The 14,216-nt window shown below is 37.7% G+C and overlaps 1 protein-coding gene across 2 annotated transcripts in view; it reads left to right on the forward strand.

Moving 5' to 3' along the window:
- gpbp1l1 (GC-rich promoter binding protein 1-like 1) overlaps positions 1–14,216 on the forward strand; it is a 16,488-nt gene continuing 2,272 nt past the window's right edge. Inside the window, exons 1-11 of one of the 2 annotated variants that reach the window (XM_073954336.1) lie at positions 1–479; positions 2,122–3,242; positions 4,397–4,510; positions 4,672–4,801; positions 4,886–5,202; positions 6,430–6,505; positions 6,621–6,817; positions 7,001–7,141; positions 7,963–8,118; positions 8,665–8,783; positions 10,968–11,067. In XM_073954336.1, the coding sequence (XP_073810437.1) occupies positions 4,451–4,510; positions 4,672–4,801; positions 4,886–5,202; positions 6,430–6,505; positions 6,621–6,817; positions 7,001–7,141; positions 7,963–8,118; positions 8,665–8,783; positions 10,968–11,067 (1,296 nt within the window). In that variant the 5' untranslated portion in view covers positions 1–479; positions 2,122–3,242; positions 4,397–4,450. The remainder of the gene's footprint in view (positions 480–2,121; positions 3,243–4,396; positions 4,511–4,671; positions 4,802–4,885; positions 5,203–6,429; positions 6,506–6,620; positions 6,818–7,000; positions 7,142–7,962; positions 8,119–8,664; positions 8,784–10,967; positions 11,068–14,216) is intronic. The other variant, XM_021477183.3, reaches the window with a different exon arrangement.

Genomic DNA, 14,216 nt, shown 5'->3' on the forward strand with positions numbered 1-14,216 from the left:
GTCTGTAGAAGTAGACAGGAACAAGCTAGATGGATTGGCAAAGTCGGAACGAGTGTGATTAAAAAAACACAAACAAAATACAGAATCAGAAATACGACAACCTCTAAACTGTCAAATTGACTTGACAAGCGGCGCATCGTTGTCTTCAAATAACTTATTGGGATAGACAAGGGATCAAAAGGTGGGTGTATATCGAAATGTTTATTCGCTGCTTTGGTGTCGAGAGGGAGCCATTTTACAACACTTTATTTCTGTTCGGATGCTAGCTTAGCCTAGCCCGCGCCGCGGCTATAACAACACGCATTCCGTCACGACACAAGCAAGCATCGCTATAATTCGTCCTTTTGTAGCCGTTATATTATGCGTAAAAGTTTCTTTGCTCTAAAAACCTTACATTTAATCAGTCAACGTGGACAAAAAGGTTTATGGACACATTGAATGGCCTACTATGCTAAGTGTGCCGTGCTAGCGAGTGTCCAGTAAGTAGGAAGACAACTTAACATTCACTCATAGTTTGTCATATTTTCAGAGTATTTTTAATTACCGAGTGCGCCAGAATGCTTGACTAATCATATGAACGATTCGGTTTATGTTGTAAGTTATACTTTTCAAAGTCTGTTTATATTCTGCAGCTAACTCTTTTGCTAGTTATAAAGTAGCTTTTAGTTGTCTTCCACTTTACTTGCTTCTTCAACTATTTTGCATTTTACAATTAGCTTGTTTATATTACCATAAGGTTAGCTAGAATATTAATCACCATGGGTAGAAATATTTTATTTTAAAGATGATTAGTCATGTTAAGGCGTAAGGATTGTTTTTAGTTTTGTAATTATTTATTCCTCAAGTTGTATTATTTGCTTTATTGTGAGGAACGGAAAAGAGATGTTTGTCAGTATCAGCCTCAGTCATTAACTTTAATTCTTTTTTTTCCCCTCTGCACTGAAAGTCAGTTGTGACAATAGTTGTCATTCTGCTTTTTGTGTTTCTCTGAGAGGAAAAAGGCTTCTACTGGTTTGGATTAGAACAATATGACAATGCTAAAATGATAAATAAAAATGACTAAATCTATCATTTTTTCTTTTGTAAATGGTGTTAAGTAATTTAGTTGCTGGTAGAGTTTGAAGTTTTGTTTTTGGCATCAAATTTGCAACCACACATTTGGAAAAACTTTATCATTTTAATTGTTTACTTTTTTTCCCACCTATTTAAATGTCCTTTATTTACCGGTACTATGGAAGTATCGCGATACTATGGCTCCAAAAAACTGATGGTGCCACTAGTAGTATCATCATAAGTGGCCTATCTACAAGATAGTGTTTCATGTGGTAAAGTCACTAAAATACTCACACGTTGTAACAATAGACTATTTTATTTGAATAGTCTGTGAAGCCCTTTAAAATTGCAAAACTGTGTAGAATATGCACCTTTTGTAGTAAATTATTGCACATTTTCTGATGCTTCAGTTCGAACACGCATCTAAATTGGTTCATTTCTGTTCCTGTCAATATGATTTAGAAGCTACAACCAAGACAATCTCTTATAAAGAACGTCTCGCAAAGTGAAATTTTGAATTTCTTTGGATTGTTACCTGATTGAAGACTGAAAAAAAAACAATAGATGAAAAACTCAAAAGAGCAACAGGAAACATTGAAACAATTTTTGATCACTTTATATAGCTTAATAATGTTGCAAACAAAATTTATTAAGTATAATTTGTATCTTTATTGTAATGTTTTTTGTTGTTGTTGGTCAGTTATCTACAAAATAAACAAGAATAATGAATACATTTTAGGTGAAGTGAGGTGCAAATAACATTTTCTTTCAATAATAAGGGAATTATGAATTAAATTCAAAACATATTTTAACGTATAGTATATAGTATTTCTGACAATTTTCTTTAGAATTTGAGTTATGAATTATAGTATTGCAATACTACTTGGTATCGTGATACTTCAGCTGGTATAGTTTTAAAAGATGAATTAATGGTATCACGACAACCTTACTTCTTTGTTCTTGTGTTGATATGGATGTATGAACCCTGAGCTTCTGCAAAACCACAAAACATTCCTTGTTCCACTTGGCGAATTAATCTCATTCTAATTCTGATTTGTTGTTTTACAGAGTTGGTCTGCAGATTACTTGTGAAGACCTGGAGGAGAAACGACCTGTTGGATTTGTAACTGCAGGATTTAAACAAACCCAGAATCTCCCTACATGCAATAATACAATCTGGAGTACACCTGTTGTTTCACAGTGAATGTTCAAGGTTTGCTTGCACCTGAAGACTTGTGTTTTGGCTTCATTCAGTCACCAATGCACAGCAAACTACGCTTAACAAGAATCTGTGCACATTGGCTTCAACTTACCCGCCTGTGGAAGCTTTTTCTAATTTGATGAACTGGAATATCGAAAGTGTTGTTTGGAGTCAAATCATATTTACTTTAATTTTTTTTGGTAGCCTAACGTGATATTGGTCCACCAGCCTTTTATCAGCCATGTGGGCCGAGAATTAAAGATGTCAAGTTTTCATTGTTTGGTTCACTGAATCATATAAAGAATGAGCTGTTGAAAGCAAAAGCACTTCTCATGACTTTATAACACATAGCACTTCTAGCTATTGTGATGTGACAAATCAGCCCCCCTCCCCTTTTCGCCCTGACGTAGCACCTTCGCTGTTTTGATGAGGTGAACATATTCAAACCACCGCTTTCCACAAAACAGCACTGTGTGGTACAAATCCACTTCGTTTTTTGTTGTTGTGTGTGTCCTCAGCTAAAAATGAGTTCGTAAAGGAGTTTCTGAGTGTCAGAGCAGGCACAACGTGCTGCTACCACAAGCACCACAATAAGAGACTGGACAGTGCGAGAGTTTCATTTCAAAACCTCTTGGATTTGTTTTATTTGTGTTCGATTGACCTGAATGCACACAGTCGTCGATGAAATAAGGGTGTCGTGGAGGGTCACTCTGGCATTACTGAACAAAAACATATCCACTACTCTTCCACAACTGCACACCGTTGATTAAGAACAACACGTCACCGTCTCTTCCATCACCTTACTATTCCACCTCGGGCTGTACACGTTTCACTTCCATCCTCTTTGCACCATCCTGAAAACTGGAGTTTGTCTGTGGAGCTGCGGTTGTCCTGAGGCTTCAAAGCCAGAGAAAGTGAGTCGGTTGGGCCCTCTACACAGACACAGCCAAGAACAGGGCCATTGAACTACAGAGCCTTTGTCTCTGGGGTAAGAAGCCACAACATTCAGCTGGAACTTTCTTTGCTATTGTTTAGTATTCTGAATAAGTGCCATAGATATGTGAGACTTGTCATTAAGTTGAAGGAATTGTTACAAAGTAAGTTCTTGGGTCTAAGTAAATACACTCAATCTTATCAAGAGCCACAAGAGCAATAAAATAGAAGTTGCTGTTTTAATGGTTAACCTAGAAGCTGTTAGCTTTTCTTGACAAAAGACGATACATGCGCTTATCTTGTTTACTTTTAAAATAGGCCTAAAAAGAAACTAGAAAATGCATGTTTTTGTATTTTGAGTTTTAAGCTCAAAATGTTTAGTCTAATCTTGAAACTCAATCATCCAAAGTTTTCTCTGGTGATGTATCTTTAAGTCGGTATAAATTCTGCTTCTCCACTTCTCAAGCTGGTTTTCTTATTGGTTTAAATGTTTGAGACAGCTTCATTCTGTATTGATGATATTAGGGCTGATCACGGATGAGTTTTCTGAAGTCATCTTTTTAATTTATCTGTCAAGTTGTGCGACATTTCCTGCATGGTATTTTAAACAACAATTCTAACATGTTTAAGATGCAGATACAACAGTAGTTCGGTTACGTGGCAGTTGATTTTCCACAAAAGTGTAAACACTGGCTGTGTGGTGCTTTCAAAACATTTCTCTTTCATTGAGTAACCCATTCAACCTGACTCAGCAATGCTGGCTCAACCAGTGACAAGCTTTTGCCTGACCTTTAGCTGATTAAGGAGAGAGGGATATTCAAAGCCTGTTTGAAATCAGTCAGTTTTTTTCATTTGTTACTGAAGTGACGCTTTTCACCTTTTCACCACAAAATGTGCCTATGTCTTTAATCAACTTTAACATGCACTTTGCACCAACATCAGATGCTGCTGGGTATACCACTGCAAATGCTGAGCATTAAGTTTATCAGAAGACCAGAAAAGGCCTTTCTCTCCTTCAGCCAGTCATTCACTGGATTCATTTGCTGGAAATGACGAATAATAACAGTCTTTACAAAATCAAACCTCAACCTACTTTTTTCCTTTGCAAGTTGTTTCACTTATGTCATTTTCATATTTTATGACTTTGCTGTTTGTTGAATATGACATGTCATTTTTGCACTAATGACATGATGATTTTTGCATTATTAGTTCAGGCCATGAGGTTTGATGCCTCCATCCACTGACGGGAGACACTGGACCTAAATGGCGCAGCATGACTTTGTTCCTGCCTGGCTTAACTTCTCCACGCCTCAGCCCGCCAAGGTATTATAAAAGATGCTGACTTTGTATTGACTTTGTGGATTTTTTTTTACATTCAGGACAGTGTGGCTTAACGGCCTCTCTTAGGTCTCCTGAGCTTTTTCTAAAATAAGCTTTATAAATCTAAAGCTGCCTGTTTAATTTCTGTCTATGATTTTTTTCAGTCCCCTGCTGCCCCCATTGAAAAGCATGGAGAGCACTTTCCCCGCGGAGACAGCCGGCCGGGAGTAAACCGCCGCAGACACAACTCTTCTGATGGCTTTTTCAACAATGACCCACTAAGAGCCCCTGGAGGTAGTGGAAAGCCTCCTCTGCATACAGAAGTAGCCTGCTTTTTGACCTGCCCTGTGTAATAGCTGCTTATTTTTTTTTCTTTAGGTGATGGGTGGCAACAGCCGTCTCTGTTAAGGCATGACTCTGTAGACTCTGGTGTTGCAAAAGGGAGTCAGGGGGGATTGGGAGGTGGACCAGGGTGGAAGGAGACCCCCAGCTGGCATGGGGCACAGAGGGGCCAGGAAGGTCCACACCACCACCATGGGCGGCATATCAAACGTGGTGGAGGTGAGAGGGATAGACAAGGGGGTCACCGACAGCGCAATGGAAACTTCCATCCACGCAAAGGTGGTCCATATCAGGACAGATGTTCTGATGAGGAGCGCAACGATGACAAGCTCAAGTTTGTTGATGAGGATTTTGTAAGTATTTTTGGTATCGCTTGACACAAAAGTTCTCACGCTTAAGCTTTCATGACCAAATGTGAATGCTGTAAACATTGTTTGTTGATAATGCCTAAAGCAGCTCATCTTATAAAGTGATGTCTTCTCAAAATGATTTTGAAGTGTCAAACTGCAGAGTGATCAGACAGCGAAGAGACAAAAAAATTCTCAGAGTTGATAAAAAAAATTAATAATTTGTGTTCTATATTTTAAGTTTATTTAATCATGCGGTCCGTGGGGTTTGAAAGTCATGAAATGTAGTAAATTTTAAAAGCAAAAATTCAGACCCATGAATTCACTGAAATATTGTGTTGTAGGTCTTAACATTTTAAACGGGTCTTAATTTTACTCTGTCTGAGATTTTCTTTTCTCTTGGTTTTTATTGCAAATAGATACAGTTATTAGACATTTTTACCTAAATTTTAACATAAGCTTCCATTTCTACAAAAACTATCTACAAAAGGTGGAGTGGACATAATATACATACTGTGTATATATATATATATATATATATATATATATATATATATATATATATATAGAACATAAATGAACATAGAACATAAATGAACATAGAACAAAGCAAGGTTTTATAACAGAAAAGCATTATGTTGAATAGTTATTTTGAATATTGAGTTATACTCAATCCATTCAGATAAAGAAAAATATGTATTTTTATTCCTGTAATTGGGTCCACAAGGAATATGTTTTTAACAATGTTAAACTTGTCATAAAAAAACTTATGTTGAAAAAATATATATACAACTAGAGTTTTTTTGTTTTGACACATTTAAATATGTGGCTAAGAAATAACTAAACTTGTTTGTTTTTTTTGCTGTTGTGACAAAAACAAAACAAAAACGGACCATTAGAAAAAATGTCTTAGTGTTTAGCTCTGTATAAGTCTAAAATTTTATACATGATGGTTTAAAATGGGCATAAGTCTAAAATTTGACTTGATGAAACCTGCAGAAACCCTGTTTTATTATGCTTTAATAAAACTGGTTATTGTGTGTTTCAAATGTTACAATATGTAAAAGTATTACCATGTTTGTTTACTCGTGTAAATAAGTCACACCCCTACCAGGCATGAGTTTACTGCTTATGCCATTCGTTAACCTCTACATGCCATACTTTACATGCCATTTATGAACCACTTGCACACTTGATTTGCATTCATACTTTCTGTTTTTCTGTGAATCTCAGCCCTCCTTGAACCCAGAGACAACTGGAAAGCCAGCAAGTCAACCTCGAGCTGTTGGGACTCCAGCAGGAGTATGGGGTAAACTTGCTTCGGTTTATTAATTCACTTTGTTCCAGCTGCACAGAAATAGAACGTTATGCTGTACGTATTGCTTTGTTCTGAAAGTTTATTTTTTTTGCAACATCTGTTACAGAGAACCCCCCTAGTGCTAAGCAGACTATGTCTAAGATGCTGGTCATTAAGAAAGTGTCTAAGGAGGACCCCAGTGCTGCATTCTCGGCTGGGTTTGCCAGTGCTGGACCTCTGCCCGCCAATGGTTCTAAAGTTCCTATCCCTGGACCCAGCGTCTACAAGAATCTGGTGCCCAAACCTGCCACTGCCCCAACCAAGGTATTGAGCCTGCGTATCTGAAAATAGTCCCTGGGTGATGTTTTTGATTTCTTATATCAGCTTATTGGATCACATTACTAATGGTGAAGACCAGGCTTTTTGCTTAATGTTGTTTTGATTTTGTTAGGAAATTTGTGTAATTTTTCCTATTAATAGATGAAACGTTTTATTGTCTTTTTATAGCCTGGCCCATGGAAACCCAATGGAAGGGAAACTAAAGTGGGTTTGCATTTCTCTGGACGGGATTCGGCCTTTACCAGCCCTGTTTCTGTGACCAAACCTCTGACACCCATCAGTGCACCTGCCCATGGCACTACTAAAGAGGTAAAATAATGAAATCAGGTTTGAATTTTACTAGAGCTGTATGATAAAAGTAATTGTTATGCATATTTTGTCTGTAAAAGCCAGTTCTGTGATCAATAGTAAATCTATAGCAGATGCTTTTATATGGGGCTGAATTTACAACACAGACGGTTCAATTTAAAGACGTGACAATGAAGTCAAAGATAATTATTTTGTGATAATTGTGTAGTAAATGCTGCTACTTTTGAAAGAATGGGAAAGTACCACATATGGTAATGTTTTACTCCAAACCCATTTAATAAATAGTCAGGGTTTGAAATAAATCCTTCTGTGAAATGATCTATAATCTTGTTTATTAATTACGTTAAGTCAATGAAAGTAGTTAAATAATTTTTATTAAATCATAGTTGAGTCATTTTTAAAATCAAATATCTTTTTTATTCTATAGAAAATAAGGATTAATTCAATTTAAATGTAAATAAATAGCAAGAAATGCGATTTTGTAGACTAAACAAATATTAACATTTTACTCAAACCGATGGATGGATGGATAGATTGATTTTTTTTTTCTAGCTGTTAGGAAAATTTACCCTTGTAATCTCAGATACAGAGATTCTCAATTACAAGGACTTGCCACCTCAAATACAAAATTCCTTTTATTAATGTAATAAATTTGGCTACATAAAAATGAAACATAAATCTTATCTACACTTACAATTTTCCATTATACATCACACAAGCATAGTATTCGATTAAAAAACATGGCTCCTTGCCCCTGTTACTTACACTTTCATACTTGTCATGCATATACATATTTCTGTCTCTTGTTATCTCCTCCATAGCCACCTTCCAGCACCACTCCTCCAATAGACATCACCCCCTCACGGCTAAAACTGATGCGCCGCAGCACAGACCGCAAGAGCGAGTTCCTGCGTGGACTCAAGGATGAGAGAAACGGGGATTTGAGTGACTGCCACAGTCCAGGAGCCCCAGCAGAGGTGCACATTAATTCCCCTCTGATCTGTAGACTGTTAGATGTAGCAATAATGTCTTTATCTGTTTACATCAAGATTATCAGTAGTGAATTATCAAGTTAAGACGGAATATTGCAACAGAAACCAAACAGACAGTTTTTAAGTTGTTTATCTGGAGAGACTTTAAGTTAAATATTTTTAAATGTGAATCCTTCCGAAATTGTAAAATTTTTTATTAAAGGTAAACCTTACACTGTTTTAGATTTTTTAAATCTTCTAGATTATTATTTGTGTATTTTATTTTTTGCTGTTGATGATATAATGTTAATTTTATCTGGTTTTGCCATGAAATAGCCAGAGAAGCTGATATGGCAATAAATTTCCCCCATATTTGTTTGAATTGTAATTATTAATAGTTCTATTCAATATGTTTGCTGTGGGTCATTTAATGTTATAAAGTTTTAAAGTATCTATTATAAAAGAAAAAGAGAAATCTTGTTGTTAGATTTAGTTTCATTACATGTTCGTGTTGTGCTAAAGCTTTCGTTTGTGATTTGTCTTGATGTTTAGGGCGAAGGAAGTACCCCTGAACCAAAAGAGTTTGGAGAGAGTCATGAGAACGGCATCTCCCACTCTCTCAGTGACTCAGACCCAGAGCACTTGTCCAGCTCTCTGGAGGCGGAACACAGGTCAGAACGACCACATATACAAACACTTCAACACTTTCTCTTCCATCAGACATTCCTAAGCTCAGTTTCTGGTCCCAGAGAGCTGCCTACAGGGTCAATTGCCCTCTATTAACATGCATGTCAGAGGTTACTGAATTAGAATGATTTATATGGGCAGCAATTCCATAAATCATACAAACTTTAATGGATGGGCCTTTACCATGTTCAGGGCTTAAAATTGCGACCATTTTGGTCGCATTTGCGCCCGAAATTTTATCTATGCGACCTTAAAATATATTTGGGAGTATTTGTGCGAGTGCAAAAAATTGTTGTGTGCGACCAGTTTTTGCTGCAAAATGTTCCCCACATGCGCGGATTTGGGAGACATTCACACAGAATGCATCCCTGCACTTGAAATGGCGAAACGCAGAGCTCAGGAATGGTTTAAAACAGTTGTTATGTCAACTTGCTGCAGTAAACTAAGCCAAGTCCGTAATGCTCACCCCACCTTCGCGCTCTTCTTATTGGCCCTCTGCTCTAGCACTTAAATATCAGCTGTCAATCACTCAGTCAATGCCTTCTGGCTTGGGATGACAGAGAGCTACTACTGCGAAAAATTGTAAAGCGCTGAAGATGAGAATGAAGATAACACTGACAGATTTTGTTTTAGAAACCACGGCATCTAAAGTTACAAATAATGATGATACAGTAGTGATCATGTGCTGAATGTTAATCCACCATCAACACTTTTCGAAGAGTGTATAAAAGACTTCCATTTGCTTCAAGTCCGCTATGAAAAGTCTGCTAACTGTTTGCCACATCTAGCACGAGAGCTTCTCTTTAATCCTTCATATGATCGCCAGATGCTGTCTGCCGTGCAAGTGGCAGCGATATGTAAAATTTATAACCACGTACACCATCGCAAACGGGCTTGCACTGAGTAAACTAATATCGCTACTCATGAAAAGTATTGCTATTAACATGACATATGCATATAATAAGGTACAGCATATGTCAAACACATCAGTGCAATATTAGACACAACCCGTAAGAACAGCACAGTTAAATCGTTAACCGATTCATTCATGTCAAGCAGTGCATGCAGGGCCAGTGAGTGGTCCGTGTACCTTTTGGTCACTCAGTTATGTTAAAAAAAAATCTATTTTCTTGTGATAACGGGATTCGTTGAGACATATTTTCCTCACGCTTGCATACATATTTTTATTGCTTGTTAGTTTGATTAGTGTTGATTTCAAATGCAATAAATATGTTTGTATAAAACCTGTAGTAATAGTGCTTATAAGTGCGACTGAATTTTGGCTGATGCGCCTACATATTTTAAGTTAGGAGCACCGGTGCTACAAAGCAAATATTTCAAGCCCTGATGTTGCTTAGTCACACTGTAATATTTTTACGTCTAAACATCGATAGTTTCTGTTTAAGTTTCATTCCCACTTTCTATTAAGTTGCCCTAACTACTATGTACTTGCATCAAAAACAAATATAATTTACTTTCTGTGTTCATAACGTATTACAAAACACTTCTGATTCTCCTGAGATGGGATGAAGGTAGGGTTAGGGGCAGGTTTGGTGGTATGGGTTGGTTTAAGGGTGAGTTAAGGTGTAAAACATGATCAAAAGTGTAACTTTTAAATTTTTGGTCCCATTTTATATGAAGTGCCCTTAACTACTATGTACTTGCATGAAAAAATAAATACAACATACTTACCGTGTTCATAATGTATTGTAAAAAACTTAAAGGTAGGATTAGGGACAAGCTGGTGGTATTAGTAGGTTGAAAGGGGGATGGTCAACAGTGTAAATAACGATGTAATTAATTACAGTTTATGTGCACGTGTTTAATCTTAAGTATAACATGTATTTACACAATAAGTACATTGTAATGAATGATTAATTTCAGTGCAAGTACATGTTAGTTGAGACCACTTAATATAAAGTAGAACCAAGTTTGTTTGTTTTTTTTTTTTTTGATAATGGAACGAATGTACAAATCACTCATGATTATCTAATATTTTTTACTTAAATTTATTCTAACTTGTACATCTACCAACATGAGGTATCTTTGACACCTGAGGCACATAGTTTTTTTTTTTTTTTACAGAGGCACACATTGATCTGACCACAATCCACCTACGTAATTCACATTAATAACACTCACGCTCACATGTGGTTTCTCTGTGACAGGTTGCTGAAGGCTATGGGATGGCAAGAATACCCAGAAAATGATGACTTCCAGCCTCTCACTGAGGATGAACTCAAAGAGTTTCAAGCTAAAACTGAACAGGTATGGGAAATGCATACAAATAGGAAATAAACAAAAAAAGGAGTAAATCTAAAATAAAATAAATCTAAAAAGGAGAATATGAAATGGGAAAGAGCAAGGCCAGATTTACTAAACAGAACAAATTACTGTTATTTTGAATTATAATTATTGAACTCAATACCATAAACAGTTTTCCAATTAAAGAGCATAAATCGTCAATTTAGAATTATAAGGTTCTATCTGAGAATTTTTTGTCAAAATTGAGGTATTGACATATTCATATTAAAAGACAATTTGTTTACATTATTTGATGTTTTTATAGGTTGTTTACATTTTAAGACTTTTTATTTAAAAACAAATATTACACACATACTGTTTGCTTTATGCAATGCAAAAACTTTGAAGCTCAATATCTCAAAATCATTCAGGACGCAGATAGAACCTTATAATTCCAAGGTGACACAGGATACAGTAATACTGCTAAGTGCATCGGTTGTCACCTCATAATAAAGGGAATGAGTTATTGATTTGAGATTAAGCTTTTTTTAATATACCCATTTATTATTTTATAATCCTTTTCAGTATATTAAATATATATCGGCCTTAGAAGAAAATGAACACAAGTAGCAATATTACAGTATCAACTAGATAAGTGTGACGTCAGGCAAAGTTGCTTTCGGGTCCAATCACTCTATCAAACTGTATGGGGAGACTCAACAAAGGGTCATAATAAACGTTTACAAAGCGATGTAGATGGGTTCAGATAACATCTTCTGTTTAAAGAGTTAGATATGGTTTTCTGCCTTCACCACACTCACTGTTATCTATATTCCTGTTCCTAATAGTAGCTATACAGTCTCTATGCATTTTTGGGCAATAAATAAATTTAACTAATCTTGGATTGATGGCAACGCAGTGGTGCAGTAGGTAGTGCTGTCACTTCACAGCAAGAAGGTCGCTAAGTCGCTGGTTCGAGCTTGGCTCAGCTGGTGTTTCTGTGTGGAGTTTGCATGTTCTCCCTGTGTCCGTGTGGGTTTCCTCCGGGTGCTCCAGTTTCCCCCACAGTTCAAAGACATGCGGTGCAGTTGAATTGGGTAGACTAAATTGTCCTTAGTGTATGAGTGTGTGTGTGGATGTTTCCCAGAGATGGGTTTCGGCTGGAAGGGCATCCGTTGCATAAAAACGTGCTGGTTTAGTTGGCGGTTCATTCCGCTGTGGCGACCCCGGATTAATAAAGGGACTAAGCCGACAAGAAAATAAATGAATGAATCTTGGATTGACACTCATCGCAGCTGTTGTCACACGGCTTAAGCAGGAAAAAAATCACATGGATTCCGATTTACTCAAATCAGATTCAGGCCTTGTTCTTATGTTGAAATTTATCCGATATAATATCTGTGCCCTTATATCTGCAGTGTAAGCAGTTGATCGGATTTTCACATGTCAATGTGAGTCACGCATCATTTTAAAACCATAGTGAATGAGTTCCCAACCTCAAATCTCATATACACGAGGACTAAAAAAGCTTTTATATTGTCATATAGCACAAGTATTTAAACATGTTAGAGAGAGAGAAAGAAAGAAATATCCGCCACATAACTAAAGCAACATAAACTAATATAAAGCTGCATTTACACTGCAGATGTTGATGGTCAATTAAAATTTTGTGACTGTATCCGATGTTTTGATGACCTGCTTACATAATATTTTAGAAGTGACTCGTATCCGATCGTCTGCATTTACACAGTACACGGCAAAGGCGAAATGAGCGGTCGCTGACTAGCAGCTGATAATTAAAGAGTGCTCTTTTCTCTATTCCTGTATGTATCTGTTCGCAGCTTTTGACAAGCAGTTTTACTATAGTTTATGACTGAAAGGTTCTCATTTGTTCATCTTCTTTTGTTATATAGGCTTTTTTTAAAAACCTTTAGGCATCTTAATGTAATGTCCATGGCGTGATTTATGCACGTGATGTAGCTATGCACTAGTTTTATATTAGTTTATATTGGTTACGTGGCGGGCATTGCACTCTCTCGCTCTTGTTTACATGATTTAATACTTGTGCTATATGACAATATAAAAGCTGTTAAAGTTCTCGTGTATGACATTTAAGGTTTGGGACTCTGCTGAAGTCTGTTCTGAAATGAAAGTGTCAGACTTGACGCCATTCGCTATGGTTTTAATGACGCGCGGCTCACATTGACAGGTGACAATCCGATCTACCTGCTTACACTGCAGTAGAGGTCTGCGCGGGAATAAATTTCAGAATAAAACGCGGGAGCGGTCGGTAACGGGTTTAATTTGGGACGGGAGCACGCTGTCTATCAATGTCGCGGATATTGCTATGCGAATGAGAGAGAGAGAGAGAGAGAGAGAGAGAGAGAGAGCTTTGCCTGTGTGTGTGTGCTTTGTGCTTGTGTGTATGTTAGTGCGCGCGCGCGAATGAGAGAGAGAGAGAGCTTTCCCAGATAGCAAAATACACTCGGGCCAGTTCCGGCTAGATTCTCGCCTGCCGGAGACTTACCACTCAGCCCGGCTCCGGCTGCCGGACTCCGGATGCTTGTGGACTCACTGCCCGATTCCGGCCCGAATCAATCGGGCCAGATTCGGCGGCCGTAAGCGAGCCAACGCTGCCGCATCCGCGCCGGAATCGGCCCGAGAGTAATGTGCGCTGCAGCCCGGAGCTGGCGCGACTCAGTATTTATATACCTTTATATAAAACCTTTTGGTATTACATTGGTACTTGATACATGGTATTACAAGCCTTTGAGTTGATATAACAGCAAACGCCTGTGTGTCTGCTTGGGCCTTGTGTGTGTTAGTGCGCACGCGCGCGCGTATGAGAGAGAGAGATTTGTCTGTGTGTGTGTGTGTGTGTGTTTATAAAGACAGCTTTGCTGTCTGGACTGTATAGCTGGGGGATTTTCGGTTTTGTTCTCCCCCGCTCTTTAGCGGGATCGGGCGCGGCGGCCAGAAAACGGGGCGGGTCGGGCAGCGGGACAATAAATTCTTAAAATAAGCGGGAGCGGTCGGGTTCCGGCTAAAACCTGGCGGGTGCGGGATTCAAAATTTAGTCCCGCGCAGATCTCTACACTGCAGACACGAGAACACCGATCTGATTTGTATCGGATAAATTTCCACATATGAACAAGGCCTGAATCTGATTTGAG

The sequence above is a fragment of the Danio rerio genome, chromosome 6 (genome assembly GCF_049306965.1).
Source record: "Danio rerio strain Tuebingen ecotype United States chromosome 6, GRCz12tu, whole genome shotgun sequence".
NCBI lineage: Eukaryota > Metazoa > Chordata > Actinopteri > Cypriniformes > Danionidae > Danio > Danio rerio.